Source organism: Anguilla anguilla, chromosome 16 (assembly GCF_013347855.1).
Source record: "Anguilla anguilla isolate fAngAng1 chromosome 16, fAngAng1.pri, whole genome shotgun sequence".
Taxonomy (NCBI): Eukaryota; Metazoa; Chordata; class Actinopteri; order Anguilliformes; family Anguillidae; genus Anguilla; species Anguilla anguilla.
The window spans coordinates 17,950,025-17,971,052 of record NC_049216.1 but is presented as its reverse complement, the minus strand read 5'-3'; the positions used below and the strand labels follow the sequence as shown (position 1 = coordinate 17,971,052).

The following is a 21,028-nucleotide window of genomic DNA, read 5'->3' as shown; positions in this document are numbered from 1 at the left end:
TTCATTCTGATGAAAAATACACATAATTACATATTAATTAATTTACTGTGTAAATAAGCAATGTTATTTGGTTTCTGTAAAACAGTGCTCAGAGCTGTGTGGGGGTGGGGAGCAGCAGCGTCTGGTTACCTGCCCCGAACCGGATGGATGTGAGGACTCCCTGCAGCCCAGCAGCGTCCAGACCTGCAGCACCCAGCCCTGCGCGCAGTGGGTGACCGGCTCCTGGGGTCAGGTGAGCTGAGCACCAAATGACTGGATTGGTTGATTTATATTTAAAGCGTCCATTCTGAGGCTTCCTGATCGCTGCTGAAAAATGCACACGCTGGTTTGAATGCCCAGAAGCCACTGTGCTTCACTGTGTGCTGCAATTTTGCGGTGACAAAAGCATCTGAGAAGAGTCCTCGGATGTTTACAATGCAGAACAGAATGATTGATCTGTTTTTTGTTTTGGAAAATGGGGTGTCTGGGATTATGTGCCGGAGTATTTGAGGGGAAACAGGGGTCATTTCTGGGGCTCGCTGAAATGTTTAAGCACAGCTGGGTTTCCATTACATGAGTCATCCTGGGCATTTTAATGCCTCTTTCCCCATCCCTCTCACCCTCCCTCCCTCAGTGCCCGTAGCTGACTCGTATAAACAGGACTTTCAACCCCATGTCATGGGCAGAGTTCATGGACCTTCATGAATTGCTTCTTTATATCAACACCTCTGGGAAATCCCCCTGGACTGACATATTGTTACAGTAGCAATCATTTTGGTGTCTGAGACGGACGCGCTACGTTTACCTACGCAGTCCTGAAGGGCACACCCACTGAAACTGTGAGACCAGAATAAACTCAGCATTCTGAAGCAGCAGAAGCGATGTTATATGTAAACTGGCTCATTCAGGGAAATGGTGGAGCCTTGGCTAAGAGAATACAGAGCAACAGCTCTGTTGTGTGTTCTGCTTCTCTTCGCTTCCCAAGGGAGTTTTAGTATGCTGCGGATATACCCGATGTGCACATCACTGGGGTACACATCTCTGATGGTTTGACTTTATATTTACAATGAGCATCATATCCAATTAGCTTCCAACTGCCCCTTTACATTGACTAGTTTATGTTCTGATTAGTTCCCTAGTGTCAGGACAAGACGCGTGCACATACACAAACCCTCTTATTGGTAGTCTACACATGCTCAGCATTGAGTGGTATGACGTGGTTGAATGGAGGAGGATTTAGAGCATTAACGTTTGATTCTATGCTTTGGACTTCCCATAATTACACAGGGCCCTACATCATTCTGCTCTGAGGTCTGGCCCAAAAAATAACTTAAGTCCTTAAGTATTCTTCCCCTAAACAACATCCACTCATCTGAGAGCCCTTGCCATTAACGACAAGAGACACAAGCAGTTAGAATTTTTATTCAAAGGAAGACAAAACCGCAAATCCACTGGACTTAGTCAAGCCCCCAATTTGTATTCTGTGCTGATGAAACGGGTACAGTTTTTTGAATCTTCGCATAATACAGGTGACAAGTTTTTTCTTTGGGTTAAAAGAATGTCTTTAGTCTCAAAGGGGGCAAAACACAAAAAAGCTGCGGTCAGTTCCCAGATTGAGGCGTGACTCACTGTCCCGTGACGCCCATGCCTGTCGTCTGTCCACAGTGCTCTGTGTCCTGTGGCGGAGGGGTGCAGCGTCGGCTGGTGAAGTGCGTGAACACCGTCACCGAGCAGGAGGAGGAGGAGCGGGAGCGCTGCAACCACCAGCCCTGGCCTGAGAACACGCAGAAGTGCAACCTGCAGGAGTGCGACAGCGCCACACCCGGTGAGCAACAGCGTCCCCTGTCTGTCTGGAGGTCTCCCGTCGATCTGCTGCACATGCAGCTGGGAGTGCTGTCTGAGATCAGACTTCACTGATTACTGCTGTAGGTCAAGCAATGAAAATGTAACCTCTATCAAAATAAATACTTTGCCACAGCACATTACAGAAAACGAAGGCATTAGATGACTGAACATATCTGCCTGATTAAAATTCTTAAATGACTAGTCCATATTATTTTTTTGACATTAAATTAATGCCTAAAATACATTTTTAGGAATTAACTGACTGCTTATTATGCTTGAAGATTTGCAGTCACGTTCGAATGAAAATGTGCACACATGAGACAGGAGGTATACTGACGGGGATTTGAACACATAACCAAATTTCATGACCATTATTCCTTTCACCCTTTAAACTTCTCTTTTTAATGAATCTTCCTTCCAATCCTCCGCTGACTCTTCCGTCGATGAAGATCTGACGCTTCTGTGCTGAAAGCCCTCACCCTTTCAGTCAAAGCTTTGTCCTCCATCCCCATCCTCCATCCACTTCTTCTCTTTATTCACTGCTTCTGGTGCTCTTATTTTCACTCTTTCTGTTCGGTAATGAAATAAGGCCCCTGAATGCATCTTTCATGGCTCTTGCAGAAAAAGCACAATTGTAGACTGCGCCACTGTTACATGGCTCATAATTTGTTATTTGTTTAATGTACGTGTGGCAGAGTTGTCAAGGTCAGACACAAATGAGTCTGTTTACGAATGGAACATTGTAGGTTCAAATGAAGAAATTACTTTCAGAAATGGTTGTTCCCTTTAGTTTGGCTTCGGTCAAAAGATGACAATATTACATCTAAATTATGAGATCCATAGCTAGAAAAATCCTTTTTTTTTCTAAAAAACAACAAATCTTTGAAGTTCTCTCATACAGTTTGAATAAGAAAAGTCATTTTCTAACCTTTCAAATGTTACCCTTAGACACATTTTTACAATTCATTGTAGGCATGTGTCTGCTGTCATCCAGGGTGTCTTAAACAGCGTGTATTCTGTACATGTAATAGAATTATACAGCTGGATATTTACTGAAGCAGTTCAGATGAAGTACGTTGCTCAAGGGTACAACAGTGCCCCACCTGGGAAACAGACCTGCAACTTCAGCATTTTTTTATAATGAAAGTCAATGTTCGATAACTTACTGTGTATCTCTGTAATGTATTAATGAAATATGGCCCCAGAAAATGCTGAAGTGTCTCTTTGGGTTCTCTTCAGCATGAGAAATATTTCTCAGTGGATGATACTGTAGTCATCCTGTAGGACACAATATAAGCGTAATGGTTTTACAAGATTTCTCTTTGTTCCCCCACTGAACCTCTCCTGTCAGAATTTTAAATTTATGAAATGGTGTCGAGGAAAAAAGCTGCATAGACGGGCTGTTGCGCTACTATAGGAAAACACACCCTGTTTTAATGTTTAATGCTGGAATCCTGGCTACTTAAGCCCTTCTGTTGTGGGCGCTGAAGCATTTGTAGTCCCCTGTGCGGGTGACATGCTGTGTGACCCCTGTAGATTAGACGGAGGTGACAGGGGAAGGGCGGGGTGGGACGGCAGCAGTGAGAAACGCCTCCACAATTCTGTGACCTGCAGAGAAAAGGGTTCTTTTTGTTATTTTTGTATAAATAATTAATATTGTATCTCAATGTGTTGCTTGAGCAGATAAATCGTTTTCTTGGGCCCTTGTTTCTGATAGAAAATAATCTTTATTTCCTGCTGTTCTATCATTCTCCAACAGCAACAGCTCCAACTTTCCCCAATTCCAGGACTGAACATGATTTATTGCTGACATGGTGGTAAGATAAGGTTGAGTTAAAATGCATATCCTCAACTGGCCTGTGTTACAGCTCGTGGGTTTGAGTTTGTGTCTCTATATGTCTAAGCTGAAGTATGCCTGAACATGTTGCTGAGTATATGCAGTTTCTTTATATATTCTTTGGGTATCATTCCGTCTTTCTTTCTCTCTCTTTCTCTCCTTTTCATTTCAGTGACATCCTCAGCAGGCCTTCAGTAATGAATGCCTATGTTTTATCGGGCTTAATTACTGTGCCAACTAAATTCATGATTTGAAAACTCATTGGCTTAGAGCAGTAATTCATCTTAATTTGGGGTGATGGGAAGCCTTCTTTCTGTGTTAATTTTCTGATTTACCTTTGTAAATGTGTTCACAGTAAGAAGAAATCTATAGGGCCATTTGTGTTGTTGGAGGTTCTTTGTGTTGGATTTGTGGATGACTAGAGACTTTCTTTTGGTTTTCAGTGAGGCTTTCCACACGGAAAATAACTGGATGGCTGTCAGTATCGGGCTTCTTCTTCTTCTGTCTGTAGCTAATTTCTTGCTGTGGTGCAGATCTCCAGTTCTGGAACTTACTCATGTGGACATGCAATTTGGACACCTACTCCTCTGTTTGTCTTCGTTTTATGAAATAATTCATTAGTGCCAAAGGCTAGAAAAAGTTGTGGGTGAGAGGATTTAATCTTGGTGCAATTAAGGGAAGGTGGGTAATATATCGCGGGAGGAACACTTGTGTCTAAACATGCCCCTCTCCTCCCCTCTGCCCCCTCACCCTGTTCCACGTTTGATACCATGAGATGGAATGCATGCTAATAGACCTGTGATTTAGGAGTAACCGCCAGAGAATAGGCCCAGAGACAGCAGTGCCTGCAGCAGTGTCTGAGAGAATCCCTCTCTCTGCTGGGCAGATGAATGGCTCTGCTTTTGAGCAAAGCCAGTTCGTGTGGGGGTGGGAGCGAGGGCAGGGCCTGCTTCGCCTGGGCTGAGGCCAAGTCTGTGGTTCTACCCGCCATCGTTAGGCACCCCCCCCCTTTCACCGCCCCCACCGCAAATTCTGTGAGGTGGCCATAAATCATAGAGGACCTGGCAGGACAAAGAGACCGGAGAGATGTGGGACGGTGAGGAAGGCCTCTCCCAGCCTGGGCTGGGTTATGCTCAGTCTGCGAGGAGAATGGAAAAGACTAGCCATGTGTGGTAGACGTTTTTCTTGCCGCAGACAAGTTTTACAAGAGTTTTACCCAGCAGCTGTGTGTCATAGACATAAAATTGTGCTCAGTGTTAATTTGGAGGTGTATCAGATACAGTGTATCTAGACTTGTATGAAATAGACCTTTTAGGGGATGAGTGCAAATGCATAAAAGACTTGTATTATATTTATTCGTTGTATTTCTAAAACAAGCACTGAAATTTACTGTGTTTGGAATTGCCAGAAGTGTATGCCTTTAAACTAAGATATGTTTTGGCCAGGAGTGGACAACTGTAATTAGTACCTGGTCCATGGCTTGATTATTTACCACTTCACTGAAACTGTGCGATTACCTGTTGTATTTGAAAGCTAAGAATTATAACCGCAAGATTATAATTATCAATTATAACTTTCACTTTCTAGTGGTTCTCTTGACCTGTAAGAGCAGATCCAAGTCTAATTAATCTCAGTGTAGAGTACAAACTGTGGCTTTCTGAGCGGTTTGTATACCTGTGGTCCGTGACAGATGGTACAGTCAAGATGAACTGTAGAGGTAGCTGAACAGATTATCTCAGATTAAGATATTGTCGCTTTCATCGTGTGTTGTTTAATTACCTAAAACAATTAGTATCCTCACTTGCTTATATGTCTGTACCTTTGGATAACAATTAATATTGTGAATTGCAAATGTAATCTGATTTTTAATGCACAGTTTAAAGGAATATTCAGACATAAAGATGGCTTTTAATGAAGCTGTACTTGTTTGGATGATAGTTTAATATTACATCCTCATGTGACTTGGAGCTTGAAATTATTTCCGAATGCTATGTGGAAAGATTCCATTTTATAAAAAGGAATCCTGGGAATTGCTGTTTCACATTGTCAAGCTGGTAGATGGCCTCTACTGTGCTGATCTATAAATTCTTGGTGAATGTAACTAAAGATTTTCCCTGGATTATAATTATATAATATAGAAAGCCTCCTTTCACTGGGCTACTAAACACATAGACAGATGCGGAGACAGGAACTGGCTCTCAGAACGTCCCTGGACTGGTCTTACAGTTTCGTTATTGTGATGCAGACGCGGGGAGGCTGGGTCCGGAGTATATTTGACCCAGTTTGAGGACATTTGACGGGCCTCCTTGAGGAAACCTCCTTTTTTATTGCCTGTGTTGCATTCCTGCTCCAGCCACTGCTATGGAACAGAAGGGGGATTTGACATGGCGCCAACGCACAAAGAATCTGGGCTACAATTTATTTCAGATTTATATAACTCTCAGAAAGGGCACCATGTGTGCACTGTCAGCTTTTAAGAGCTAGAAATGTCTCTTACAGTTTAAAGTCAAGGCCTCGTGGCTCACACATTATTATCTTTTGTGTTTTTAGCATTTATATAGTGTCAGTTTATAGATGAGACCCTGCTTGCATGGCATGCGCATTATGAGATCTTGGCAAACTGTGTTCCTTTGTCTGTAGACAATTAGCATTTTGTGCAATGCTGATTTTATTTCATTGTGATGGAACCTCAAATCAATTGCAAAAGCACTTTGAGAAAGCTCCCTCTCCCTCCAACACAAATTCTGTGCAATTAGCGTGCATATCTCTATAATTCCAGCCAATTAGATGTGCCTATACTCGCTCATCGTACTGTAAGCTGTGGCATGTGGACACCACTCTGGCATAACCAAATCAGAGAGACTCACCCTGAGCACCGCTGTTCTCAGTAATGAAGTGCACAAACCGGAGGCCTCTCCCTAATCCCCTCTGTTCTAAAGGTCACGCCACAGCGGATGCAGCCACACCACTGTGACATTTACGGCTATTCCAGAAGTGCCACCGCTCATCTCCCCTCAGAGTAACACCTCTCTCCTGGGGATGGAGATGGAGGGGGCCAAAGGGTTTTGGGAGTTCTAGCAGACATTTAACACTCTAGACCTATCTGGTCACTTGATGATGATTGTATTCACCGTAAGTGACTCACCATAAGATGGGTCCTTCACCCAATTGCCAAATATGGTGAGTTGGGAGAAGGGACACAGTGTTTTCCAGTGGTTCCTCCTGGAGTTCTGGTGGAGGATTTGTAATGTAAAGAGAGTGGCCAGCCTGGTTTGAGCAGATATCGGGGTTCTCTGGTCAGATGGCGTTTCTCCTGAGGGAAGTACGGTATGAGCTCTGAGACCAGGTCTTATATTTCCTAGAAAGGACTCTCCACGCTGCCCCTCATCCATCCGGTGCCCCCGAAAGGAGCCCAGCCGGGCGGCGGTGACCTTTTCTCCCTAAAATCTACACACAGACGCTCCGCTGCGCCTATAAATATCATGAGCTGAGATCTATATTTCCGTGTGTGTCAGGAAACACATCCATGTCCGTGACCTTCTCCCATTCTGTAGGCAGCTTTGGGGGTGAGAGTGAGACACACAGAGACACTGCAGCGTGACCCTGTGCTCTAGTTCTCACTCAATGGGTGATGGGGTTGACATTCCAGCCATCAAAAAGACCAAAGCAAATGAACAAGTGAAACGATAATTATTTATAAATGAGTGAGGCTAGGGAACCTTATAAAGCTTTGTTAGCCGCAGTGCATCACTTATGGGTAATTAATGGTCTTACTGTCACTATAATAAAGGCATTTGAATACCGGCATCTCAACTTGGAGTGTCTTGGAATTTACAATAGGATCACTTGGATCTCCTTTATTTTCCCCCTGATATATTTTTGCCAATTCTTTTTGGAGCTGTTCTTCTCTTCATTTTCCTCACTAGTAATGAGCAATATTCAGAGACTAATAACCCCAGAAGCAGTTATTATATTTCCATCTTCAACCAGTACAAATAACTTAAATCCTGGTATGCCCTCTCGCCCAGTTGATGGAGGGAGAATTGGATTGGACCTACAAATGCAATAGTGTATTCAGTATTGGGAGAAAAGGGAAAAAAGTTGTGTTTAAAAATGTGTAAATGCATGTCCACCACACAGGGACACTACTCTAACATTTTCATCCTGCCACTCTGGTTGTTGCGCCATTGAAATTAAGTTCCATTGTCATTTGCACTCAGCTAGCATACGGATTGTGGTGCCTTAGTGGAAGTGAATAAAAAGATAATGCATTCGTCTGCACTCTTGAGCTGCTGAGTTCCTCCATTCAAACGAGAAGCAGGAAGGAGACAAATAAGGTGTCAAAAAAGAAGACACTGAAAGGGAGAGAAATGTTGGAGGTCACACTGTTGCACCAAATGTCCCCTTCGCTGTCAGTTTGTCAGAATACTGAATGTAAACAGAGGCAGTGGTGCGTCCGAATAGAGCTTTGTATGTGTGAAGAGGGGGACTGTGGGTGGAACGGGGCAGGTGTATTCTTATCTGCTAAGGATATGTTCCAGAGATGCAAATACCACATTTGCATAATTCACGTAGTATATAAAAAATAATGTAAATACTAAGTCCTGGGACTATTGGCCCTGCTAACTTAGATAGCATTGTATTGTAATGGATAAAACTTCATACTCTTGCTTCAGAGCAGTTTTCTGTATTGTACATGAAGCACTTTGTCAAGGGATGACATTCCTACAACAATAATGTAACATGCAAGTTTGCTGGTATTAGTGGTACAGAATGATCAGTAACACCAACTGGTGACAAGTACCTTAATTATGAGAAGCTATAGCAAGACACCTGCTTTGCCTTGTGTCTGTAGAGACACATAGCACCACACTGTTCAATACATCTCCACACAGTGTACAGTACTGTGCCAAAGTCAGAGACCATCCTTTCCTTTATTCCATTTCCAGTCAAATCAAACATTCATTGCAAATTATTTTTTTCAGTGTCAGACAGCAATGCAGGAAACATATATTTAACAGAAAACAAATGAAATTTAGGGACAACAGATGAAATTTAGCTTGATAGCTGATTCTGGGACAGTCAAGTGGCTGCCCACGGTCCCTGTCAAATAAATAAATAAATTAAAATTACAGAAAAGCCTCCACCACTGCATATAATATCAAATCTATCCGTTTGTCCATTACTATCACATTAAGTCTCCCATCATTCCAATGAATAAACGACTACCCAAACACACCTTAGTGGACTTTCAGAGAGCTTTGTCATGTGCATCTAAATGGATAAAGGAGGTATTTATGATGAGATTAAATATAATTCAACTACATAAGTAAGGTGAAAGTCAAAGGAAAATCAGTGAAAAAACAGGAATTTCTAAAACGAGTTCAGAAGACTCAAAAGAAGGACTCAACAACTAACAACTGTGCAAGAACTGGCAGACCACCAAAACTCACCACCACAAAGGCAGTACTTAAAGATTTTATCTTTGAGAGACAGAACAAAATCAATCTCCACTCTTGCTTCAGATCTGAAGAAATCCACAGGTGTTTCTGTCGATCCTTCCACTGTGAGAAGACAACTCAATGTTATGTGCCTGAAAGTATGTGTAGCTGTCAGAAAACTACTACTGAGAAAAAAGTAAATAATAGAGAAGATAATTTCCACTAGTGCACTGAAACTGGGCACCTGAGATGTGGAGAAAGTTTTATAGACCGATGGGTCTAAATTTGAGATTTTTTGGAAGTAAGAGAAGGCAGTATGCTGCCGAAACAATGAAAAACGCTCAATCACCATATCTCCAACCATCAATCAAGCATGGTGGAGCATCAGTGCAAGATTGGGGTTGTATAACAGCATCTGGAGTTGGTGATTTGGTTTTGATTGAATGCTGATAAATACAAACATATCTTAACATATCAGGTAGTACCCTCTGGACAACATTTGATTGGGAGCAAATTCATTTTACAGTAAGATAATGGTCCCAAGCACTCTGGTAAAAAAAAAAAAAAAAAAAAAAAAAGAAATCAAGGTGCTGGTGTTCTCACTCAGAACAATGGACTGGCCACCCAGTCGTCCAGACGTCAACAGCACTGAATGTGTTTGGGCTTACTTGGATTGAGAGAAGCAGTAAATGCCTCCAAGTCAGAGGTGTTTACAAGAAGGAAGGAAAAATATCCCTGCAGATTTCTTTGAAAACTCAAAGCAAGTATTCCGAGAAGAATGGAAGCTGTAATAAAGGCAAAGGGTGGACAGACTAAAAAAAAATTGGATTTTTATATTGTGCACAGTTGTGGAGGTTTTTGTGTTAAATATGTTTGGCGCATTATTTTCTGACCCTGAAAAAAAAATAACTTGTACTTACTGGCTGTTTTCAAAAAGTAAGATGGTCTCTGACTTTTGCATTGTACTGAATATCACTCGTGGATTTGCTTTGATGTACAGTAGGTCAAGGATGATCGGATGATTGCGCCCTGAAACAGAAGCCTGCGGCCAGATGTGTGCATAGCCACAGTTTGAGTGAAGAGGAAGTGACAGGTTGAAGAGCAAGTGACAGGTTGCAGGAACTATGATCATATGCACTCGGGGAAGGTAGTCTCCGGAGGTAGAACTGAATCATTGAAACTGACAAGCTTGTCTGTACCTGGGTAAATTAATTGCACATTAATTTTAAGCAGTAATCACATCTGTGTTGTCAATCCTGCGATTGCAACACAGTATTTATCAGTGTTTATCACATTTTAAAGCCCCCTATCACACACACACACAAGCAGAGTCAAAAAAACCCTACTGAATCTGCCTTATATAATGCATAGGCTGATGCTGAGCCGAAGGTGTGTGGTGTGATTGTGGGGTTTTCGTTTGTGATTGCAGCTCTTTATAATTGTGTATGAATTGTCTTATTACTACTATTCCATACTCTTACAATACCAATCGTTTCTGCTTTGCATTTCTTTCAGTGGCAATTTTAATTAATGTAAGCAAGCATCCAGCATCCTCAAAGTAATGGCTACGGACATGGCGATTATTATTTAATCCTAATCCTAATCCTAAAATAATTATTCAGTAACTGTGCAGGAACCTTTAGGGTGCCACAGTTCTGAGATATGACCTCCATTGTTTTCCTGCAGCCTGAGCTCTTGAGCCTCCAGTTCTTCACTGCTCAAGAAGTTCAGTTTTAATGTTTCCAGTCAGAACAGACCCTGGGTTACACTGAATGGCAGTGATAAGACGAAGTAAATGTGCTGGTGCATACAAACATGGTGCGCTTATTAGGGACTGTGGCTAGAATGGGAGGAGGGCTGCCATTTCCCTTTAATAAAAGGGGAGAGGATATCATGGTCTCCTTTGTTTACTGTTGTGTTTGGGGTTGGGATGGGAGGGGGTGAAATGAGGGGGCAAGGAGGGGAAGGCAGGGAATAGTGCAAGAAGGACAGCAGCTGTGACCTTTGACCCATCTGATGTCATCTTGCTCTGTGATCTGGCTCTATGGGACAGACCTTTGTTGGTAAAATGACATGGGAGTTTTGACTGCTTTTGTTGTAAATAGGACCCTATCTGTCATGATACCACATGAAAGAAAAGTGACTGCATGCATCACTAAAAATGTCTGTTCTCAGCAGGAAGCCATCTCATGGAGACAGTAACTATAACTCATTAAAACTAATTTAGCGATAATAAACCTCCCTTTTCAAAAGTCACTTTGAAGGGAAAATCTTACTGTTGCTTACTGTTCAAAGAATTAAAAGATGCCTCTCTGAATGACTTTAAAGTTTAGATTTAGCAACCAATTAGAAACTGTAGATATATTTAGCGTTCCTCTGAAGAAAAAGCTGGCTTTATTCTAATTGTAAGTCTGTTTACTTTCATCACAAAATTGCATGTTGATGAAGTTTCATGAAACTGCATCATCTTACTCCAGAAATTGAAGCCAATGTATGCAGTGATGTTTTTTGGCCACAGCAGTCCTTTGTATACTAATGATCTACCAGATCTCTGAAACACAATTTTTCACATGATTCCTAAATAGAAAGCTATACAAGACAATGGATCGTTTTTTCAGTCTATCATACACATTAGCTACAAAATGAGGCGAAGGCACGTTTGGGAGTATTATGTTTTGTCGCCTCCCAGATGTAAACCATCTGATTCATCCGGGCCATTGTAATGCAAAATTCAGAATACGCACAGGAGCATTATCCCAGTAATTCACCTGGAGCACATCCAGTGGTGGCTGTAAGGCAGTAAAAAAAAAGAGAAGATCTTCAAACACTGATGCATCCCACAGTCATACAGAATCAGAACATCCCGATTTGTGGAAAGAGCTGAAAAAGACATTACTTGGTATACGCCCTGTGGTGATAGCAGCATTGTTGTGATAGCAGCACTGTGGTGATAACAGCCCTGTAGCGATAGCAGCACTGTGGTGATAACAGCACTGTAGCGATAGCAGCACTGTGGTGATAACAGCCCTGTGGTGATAGCAGCACTGTGGTGATAACAGCCCTGTGGTGATAACAGCACTGTGGTGATAGCAGCACTGTGGTGATAACAGCCCTGTGGTGATAACAGCCCAGCGGTGACAGCAGCACTGTAGTGATAACAGCCCTGTGGTGATAACAGCACTGTGATGATAACAGCCCTGTGGTGATAACAGCATTGTGATGATAACAGCCATGTGATGATAACAGCACTGTGATGATAACAGCATTGTGGTGATGGCAGCACGGTCTTCCATCTGTTGGGGCCTGACTAGCAGAGCTACATCATCATTAATATCTCACATATACTTCCCTCCACCCCTCCCTCAGGAAAAAAAGTTCATGGAAACGGCAGTAAACCTCCTGTATCTTCTGGACATCTGGACTGACGGCAGCTGCATCCTAGCATGGCAATTTGACATCGGATCAAAGAGGCCGGTGTCGCCTGGCTTTTGGCTTATTGGCGGGATGAGAGTGCAGCAGCTCTTTTGCAGGATGGTCAGAGTTTGGCAGCGAGGGGGGATCTGTCAGGGCCGTCCCGCTGCCGTTGGTGTCCGCTGTCGGGTAAAGTGATCAGCGCGGCCGCCCCTCTTCCTCTGAGCATTCCCACTGCTGACGTTCCCAGTCCTGCCTTCCTGCAGGAAGTGGATCTGTTTTACAGTCATCTCCCGTTTCCCCTCTCCAGCCCCACTCCGCCCCCTATCCCCTTCTGCCGCCTCTCCCGCTTCCAGTAATGCTGTCCGGAGCACTAGCTGGGACTTAAGTACGGAAGCAGCCGTTTTAATTGGAAAGATAGAGGAGAACTTTATCCAAGCACTCCCCTGCACCCAGTAATAAGAGAACAGAACTATTACCCAGCAAGACATGGAAGTCATTGCTGAAAAGCTAGAAAAATTACAGACGTGTGTGGGGTTTGGATTGCACCGTAAATGGCCGCATTTGTTTGCTTGTACTTATTAGAGAACAGTAAAACAAGGGAACAGGAAATTAGAACTTATCCTCTGGCCTTGTCAGTGTGACTGCTGTGCTTTGGATTGATTCCAACAGTGCTCACATTATTTATTTACTCACTTCTAATCTTTCACTGAATAACTAATGAATTAATCTGTTTGAAAGCGCATTTCCCACCGTTTATGAAATTGCACTCTGATGTGCAACAGAAGTCACTTTTCTGCAGGCTGCAATACTTTGGTTTTGTACTGTGTATACTACATACCTACACTGGTCTCACATTCACAGCACAAACAACCAATGAGTCGCCACTGCTATTTTTGAATCCAGCGGAAGTCTGATCACAATGACTTAGTCAAGTGCACTTTGACTTTTTCAGCGCACACGCAATTCAGTCAAACACTCCAGATGAATCCGGCACCTTATCTCAGTGGGGGCTGCTTTCCTCGCATATCAGTCCTCTTTATTTTTGGCAGAAATGAGGCGCTGCTATGCCTGTTGATCCTGTGTCCTTATTTCCGGTTTGTGTGATTGCCAATAGAAACACATCCTCTGTATATACTAGACTGCTCACAGCTAACATTACTAGCTATTACCCAAAAAACAATGAATTTGTAACACAGATGGCTCTAGCTTAAACAGTGATATGGTAGTTTAGCTGTTTTTCTAGCTGTTTTGTCATCTTGAAGTTAATGTAATCAATCAACATACCATAATGGTAACTAAAAAACAAATATATTTTGACTGACTGGCTACTCGACAGCTAATATTAGCTACCTGCATTGTTTTGCATTCATTTAGCAGATGTTTTTTCCTTATCCAGACTAACTTACAATTTTGGCCAAATATAAGTGTGCTGACCTGATTAATATGAGCAGCTGTGCCAGCCCTGGCTGGCAATATTCCCAGACCCACAAGTAAAAATGCAACATCACTGGCTAAAGTGCTAGTGCAAATTAACTATGGCAGAGTATGCATTCTAAAAGCATTATTTTGGCCCATTTGTTTCCATGTCATCCTCCCAGTCCTGAATTCTGTGAGCTTGTGGGATAGCTCTTACATCCAATCTTCAATTGGTCAGATATAGGCTCCCAGGCAGTTATTCAAGTAGCTATGTTTGGAAAACAATTTCCTGTACTCTTAGTAGTTCCTGAACAGGTCAAGGATCATTATAAGGTGGATATGATGGCAGGAAATAAGTGAAGTCCATTTGGTTGGTGAAACCTCTCCTAAAAATACCTGCCTTTTCATGCTAAAAGCTCTGTATGAGTAATGTATTTCCAAGTGTACTAAATTCAGTTAATTGTTCTCCGTAGCACAGGAACATGCTAAACCATGATAAAACGGGGGATGTTGCTGCTTCAAGATGGATGCATTACCGGATAATATAATTTTTAAAAAATTATAGTTTATTAATTAGGCTTGCTTCATTGGTCTCATTTGATTATATAAAAATTTCTGGGACAAGAGCATGGTAAATGGACTGCATTTATATAGCGCTTTTATCCAAAGCGCTTTACAATTGATGCCTCTCATTCACCAAAGCAGTTATGGGTTTGGTGTCTTGCTCATGGACACTTTGACACGCCCAGGGCGGGGATCGAAACGGCAACCCTCCGACTGCCAGACAACCGCTCTTACCTCCTGAGCTATGTCGCCCCTAGGAGCACGTCCGCTTATGTTCGTTACCAATACAGATTATTGTTTTAATCTACCACATCATAAAGATGGTAAGGTTTGTATTTGGGTAGAGTTCCACGTGGAGTTTTACAAGCGGTTCAATTTATTTCCCGCAAGCTATTTTTTTAACGATGGACCTGTATGTGGCAGCAGGGAAGTGAGTTTGTTCATTTAAAGATGCACAGTATTATGCAGGTATGCACAGACACCAAAACACCGGACAAATCATTTGATTACTTAATTTTTTAACCTTTATGTAGACATGCTTAGGTTTCTTTTAAGTTTAAAGATATTTAAGGTAAGGTTCAACAGTTCTAAACTGTCCAACGTTGTTTGCTCTGAATTGTGCTCTCTAGCTCTGAAGCAGGTGGTGAGTGAATGTAACAACAAGGTAAAAATTACTTGTAATTTGTTTCGTGTTGACGGAGTGGAAGTGCCAGCAGGCTTTCTTTGTTTGCGCTGTACAGGAGCAAGCTGTCCTCAAACGACCAACGTGGGCTGAGGCCGAGGCAGAAGCCCCTCCTGATGTTGTGCTGGCTCTGTCCTCGCCGTAAAACATTCCCATTTTCACGGGTAGTGCTTCTCTTTGCCTCTCTAGTGCCGTCCTGTATCTCTGCTTCAGTGTACTTCACGGACTCTGATCAGCGCTGTTTGAAGTCTTGTTTTCCAGCAGTTACTGAGTGCACAGGGACTGGGAGGCGTGGCCTCTAGCTCCTGGTCTTTCAGGACAGACTGCTTCAGGGTTTTTTTAAAAAAAGGGTGACATGTTCACTTACTGGTTCTGCGCCAAGCCTGGGCAGCTCTGTTTATTTACGTGGAACTACAGTGCTGTGAAATTTGCCCCCTTCCTGATTTCCTCTGTTGTTGCATATTTGTCACTCTGAATGGTTTCAGATCTTGGTTGATTATGGGTGTTTGATAACTTCATTCATTAAATAAATGAAATTCTAGTTTTATGATAATTTTCTGTTTACTCTGTTTCCCGTTTTCTGATATTATATTTTGTCTAAAGATCTGGAGCTATATAGTGTCACAAATATGTGATAATAGTGGAAATCAGGAAGGGAGCAAAATTTTTCACAGCACTGTACTTTACTTCTAGTTTGGCATCAGGAAGTAAATAGTCTGTTACAACTTTGTTTTAATGACTCCAGACTACTGCCCTCTACACTGCAGCCAATTGCCAAAACACACAGAAGTCCTTGATGTTTTTTTCAATACAGAAATCAAACAGACATGATTGAAGTTGTATTTACTGTTCACCCCTTATTTGCTCTCTTTGCTTGCTGTTTCTCTGCAGCATTTGATATGCCTGAGACTGTATGACGTTTCTCCAAGTAATGAATGTTATTGAGATGTGAATCATTGGTAGGCTCTAGCCGCACCATTCACTAGTTCAGGGTAGATAGGCCCGTTTCCAGAAGGGAACATTGAGAATGTTTTTTGGAACAAACAAGAGCCTGTTATTAGTTTGCAGGTGAAACAAAAATGATGTGGTTATGTTTTCCTATTTTAAAAAATGTAACACTATCTCTGTTAAATCCCAAAAGTCAACCTGAGTTATAATAACAAGGGACAGCTATGGACAATAACATAACAAAATCCACAAACCAGAAAAGAGCCAACATCAAAGTAAAATAACAAAAAGTATATTTTTATTGCAAACAACAAGAAGAAACACACACTTTACCGCAGGAAAGTTGACAAGATGGACAGAACAGTAGGCCAGAGTTAAGCTACTTCTAGCCTAAGACTACGGTACAACAAAGTTTCTATTGAGGCAAAGGAAAAGGAGGGAGTCTTCCAGGAAGCTACTTCCCTACTCTGACCTAAACTTAGCAAAAAAGGTGTTAAAAAACAATGAAAACTGTCTGTCCACCTGATAAGTACAGCAGATACACTAGTATGATAACTTATAAAACAAAACGTGTCAGAACAGCACCTACAGCACAAGGGAGCATAACAGTCTACAGCTTTAAAGATGCAAACATCTCACTTGATTATAGTTACACTGATGTTAACAGTAAACAAAGTGAACAGTGTTGGAGTCAGTTCTATTTTAAATCTGTCAGTTCAGGAAATTGTATTTAATTCACTTAAATTCAAAAAGCCTTAATGTTCTGTGAGGAATTTACAGTTAATTATTTTAATGAATTGACTGAATTGAAATGACATTGACCCCCAAGGTGTCATGTATACATCTATATCCAGCTTATGTTGTTTTCATATGGTTTTGTTCAAAAATTGTTGTCATTCTTTATTTAAATGTACATAATGAAACATTTTGAGTTTTTTTTTTTTTGGTGCTCAGATATATCTGTAATTTCATTTGAACATGCACATCAATGAAGAGTCAAAACATCCTGCTGTGGATCTTAGGCTGGGTAGAATATGTTTCTTGTAAAAAAAAATGTGTTCTGGCTGGTTAGAGAATTTAAAAGCATTCCTCTGAATGAATGTAAAGGTCATCTTGTGTGACAATTGTGGCGTTTTCCATGGAGAACATAAAAATATGTCCAGACCGCAATGATATTTTGCTTTCCACCATTGCTCATCATGTCCACACTGCTAAAGTGTACATCAAAGAATCTGATTCATCTTTGTCCTTGACAGCACAGATGTTCTAATGTATGACTGTAGAAGTTGTAGAATGCAGCAACTAACATTAGTGTACATTTTATGCACTCTTTGATAAATCTCTCTTTCTCTCTCGATCTCTTTCCCTTTTTCCAACTCTCTCAGGCTACGTGTGTCTGCGCGACAGTCTGACGTTCCGCCTCTGTCAGACCCTGCAGTGGCTGGGCCGCTGTCACCTGCCCCCCGTCCGAGCCCAGTGCTGTAAAACCTGCAGCCAGCGCTCCCGTGGTAACCAGCGCACTTCTCGACGATGAGGCCCAGTGGATCGGACGCTGGGCTGCACTATATCAGGGAGGAAAGACACATCCAAATGCCTGATACACACAAACACGCACACACACACATGCACACACAAGCACACAGACACACCCACAAGCACGCACACACACATACATGCGCACACACACACAAGCATGCACGCACACACACACACACACACAAGCACTCACACACAAGCACACACACATACATTACATTTATTTGGCAGATGCTTTTATCCAAAGTGATGTACAATAAGTCTATATTGAAGGTCATTGGAAAACACGCGCGCACACACACAAACACACACTCACGCATACACAAACACACACACACACACAGCTTTGAAGCAAACCTGCTGCCTCTGCCCAAAGAGCGGCTGAGTGTCTCCCAGGCCCTCAGGAAGAGGCGTTGTTGAAGGCCGAGTCGTTTTTTCCGCTCCTGACTGCGGGAGACACGTCAGCTCTGGGTTCCCCCCCTCAGCGTCCCGGTCTTCTCCTCAGCCAGGGCACATCCCGGGCGCACTCACATTGGCACAGGATTTAAATTGGCCCCAGTTGCAATAACAAAAAACCATCATTGTGTTCTCTAAATACTGTTTCAGTTCCCAAAGCAGAATTTTCTAGGTTTCCCTTGCAGTTTTGTCTGCTCAAGTTGTGGTTTATGCAGGCGGTTTGGCAGTGGCAGTGCATGCCTCTATAGTCTAAACAGTTTACTGGTTTAGTTGGCAATCACACAGTCCCCTTGCAGTCAGCACAATGCTTTCTTCACTATGGTCAACCTGACCAATTTCCCCAGGAGGTTCCCAAACACTTGAAAAATGTATAACTGGTGCTGCAATGATGGCCTGGTGCTATGGGCAGCTGGGTGCCTTTCCCTACTTGAACTGTTGGTTTGTTATTTTTATTTTTATTTTTATTAATAAGAGATCTCTCGATGTCTCTCAATGATGAAGTGCTCTGGCTGGTGAGGCCATCTCAAGGGACACACAGGTGTAAAGTAATACAATGTTTTTTGTTCTTTCGGTGTTGAGAAATGTTGATGGTTAAAGGGGTCTATACGTTGCTCAAGTAGAAATCATGTAAAGTACTATTTGAGTCATATATATTTGATGATCAGCTTCATGTATATGTATTTTAAAAGGTTCACATGTTTTTTTTTAACAATCAAATGCTTGTAAATTATGCAGCTGGTTTCAGGCAATATTTTATATTTGCTTCACAGTCTTTTTTTAATCTCTGGTTCCCTTTTTATTAATATATGTTAATCTATAATTGTTTATTTGCAGTGCAAGTTTTTCAGAAAGATAACTGACCTCCTTGTATTTGATTCCTGTAAAATCACTGCAGTGAGAATCCCATTTCCTTATAATGAATGATAGCTACCAGTGGAGTGCATCTAGTATGACAGATAATGATTCCTATTAGTGTATCATTGTTTTTTTTGTTTGTTTATTTGTTTTTTGTTTTTTACTTCTGTCCATGGTGCCTTGCATATACATTTTAAACCACTCAAGTGTTTTGTTACTTTATTATTTAAAGCAATGGCAAACATCTTTACGTGTGGCCTTGGTGCTTTTTAAATACGATGTATGTGCATGTGTGTTTTGATGATGATCTGACACTTTAGAATCAGTGAATGGACTGGGAGTAAATGCTGTGTTAATTCAGGGACCAAATCAGTCACTCTGTTTGGGAATTTTAGGCTAAAGACGGTGCCATTTTTCCACAGCTTTTATAATATACACAGAGTGCATGAGAGCCTTTGCTTTTCCTCCCCAAACTGGCATCGCTGCCCGCCTCCGTTCAGTGACCACGGTGCCTCCTGCGCCTGGAGCACTGAAGCGCATGCACCCCTCTAATGCACCCGCCTGTAAACCCGCGAATGTGTTCCACACAAACGGCCGTGCAGCCTTACAGAAGAGAAGTAGTGCCAGCATGCCTCTGACTGAAGATCATTCTCAGCCCGTGTCATTGGGAGGGTACTCATGTAGCATTAGCTTGGCTGACTGCAGCCCACCCTCCTCCCAGTGTCCCACAGCTGTGAATGCACAGTCATAGTCAGTTAGTGCCATAGCTGAGACCATCCTGCTACTATAGGGCCCAGCCAGCACCTGTACTGACCAAGCCTCCACTGATGCATTAATATTAGAACAATAGAACAGATTGTGGCCATGTGTTACAGCTCCCCCCTGGGCCCATGCCAGCCTGTTTGTGTGTGGACAGCCAAGAAGCTCCTCAGGGTTCAGAAACCCAGCTGTGTGGTTGCGCATACAGAGCACACACCCTAGGAACCTGCCTTGTTTACAAGTGATTTTGCAGAGGTCAGCTGAAAATCGCTCGCATTCACACGCAATTAAGAATGCTTCCTGTTTGTTCATCCACAGCAGTCCCAGGGCAGCTGGCTCATTTGTCTGTTTCAGGTACTGATTTCCATCTCCGGGCCACTGGCACACAGTCGCAGTGCACCCTCGTTTGTAATGCCTGTGAGCACACAGTGTGCGTGTGAATTGGGCCGGCGTGTCCACAGCTGCCTGGCAAATGCACGCCTGTCAAGAGTGTCTGTTCTGTGAAAAATGGTAGCTGTCTTTCAAGATATGTATTTTCTTCTTGCAGAGAAAAAAACAAAAAAAAAAAAGAATTCCATTTTGTTTTGTATTTATACAGTATGTACCACACCAAATAAAAATATCTATAAGAACATTGCTTTCTAATATATTTATATTTATAATAAGTTTCTGCATGTTTATTATTATTTTTATTTTTATTTATTTTTTGTCTTTTTCTAGCACACAGCTGGTGTGATGTTTTTTCCCGTGGTTCTTTAAATGGACATTATTTCAGCAATATCAGACTTGGAGATCTGAAAGCACGTTCCATAATGACTCACGTATGGTGCACCCGAGTGTGCAGTGGCTTGAACTGAGGCCAAGTACGGGCACTGCTCTGAGAGAGTACTAAAACCCTTTCAGCTGGTCCACTCAATAATGCACAGCATGGTTCAACAAAGCCCAGTACTTCAGCTTCACGGACCCAAAGTCTAATTTTCTGAAATGTTAGGACCTGAATGGATGAACTATTCCTGAAGCACTTAAAACATAATGATGTGATGTGTCTTTCTGAGATTCGAGAGCCATCTGAATGATCAGTAGCAGTGGCTGCTTTGGGTTGTGGGCACTGAATTTCTAGAATGTTTGTGCATGTAGATCCTCATCTTATTAATACGTAACTTCCTTAACAGACACCCTTATAATATGGAAATGTACGTAATTTTCATTTCCATATAGTTTCCATTTTTATAAATCATGGTATGTGCTAGTTAGATAATTTGAATAATGTACTGCAGGACTATACCCTTTGTGGGA

The 21,028-nt window shown here is 42.1% G+C and overlaps 1 protein-coding gene across 1 annotated transcript in view; it reads left to right on the top strand.

Moving 5' to 3' along the window:
• The window catches only part of LOC118215434 (A disintegrin and metalloproteinase with thrombospondin motifs 7), an 83,429-nt gene extending 63,090 nt beyond the window's left edge, over positions 1–20,339 (top strand). The window contains exons 22-24 of the mRNA XM_035396235.1: positions 86–232; positions 1,645–1,804; positions 17,512–20,339. Coding sequence (XP_035252126.1) covers positions 86–232; positions 1,645–1,804; positions 17,512–17,660 — 456 coding nt within the window. The 3' untranslated portion in view covers positions 17,661–20,339. The remainder of the gene's footprint in view (positions 1–85; positions 233–1,644; positions 1,805–17,511) is intronic.
• The last annotated feature ends 689 nt before the right edge of the window (positions 20,340–21,028 follow it).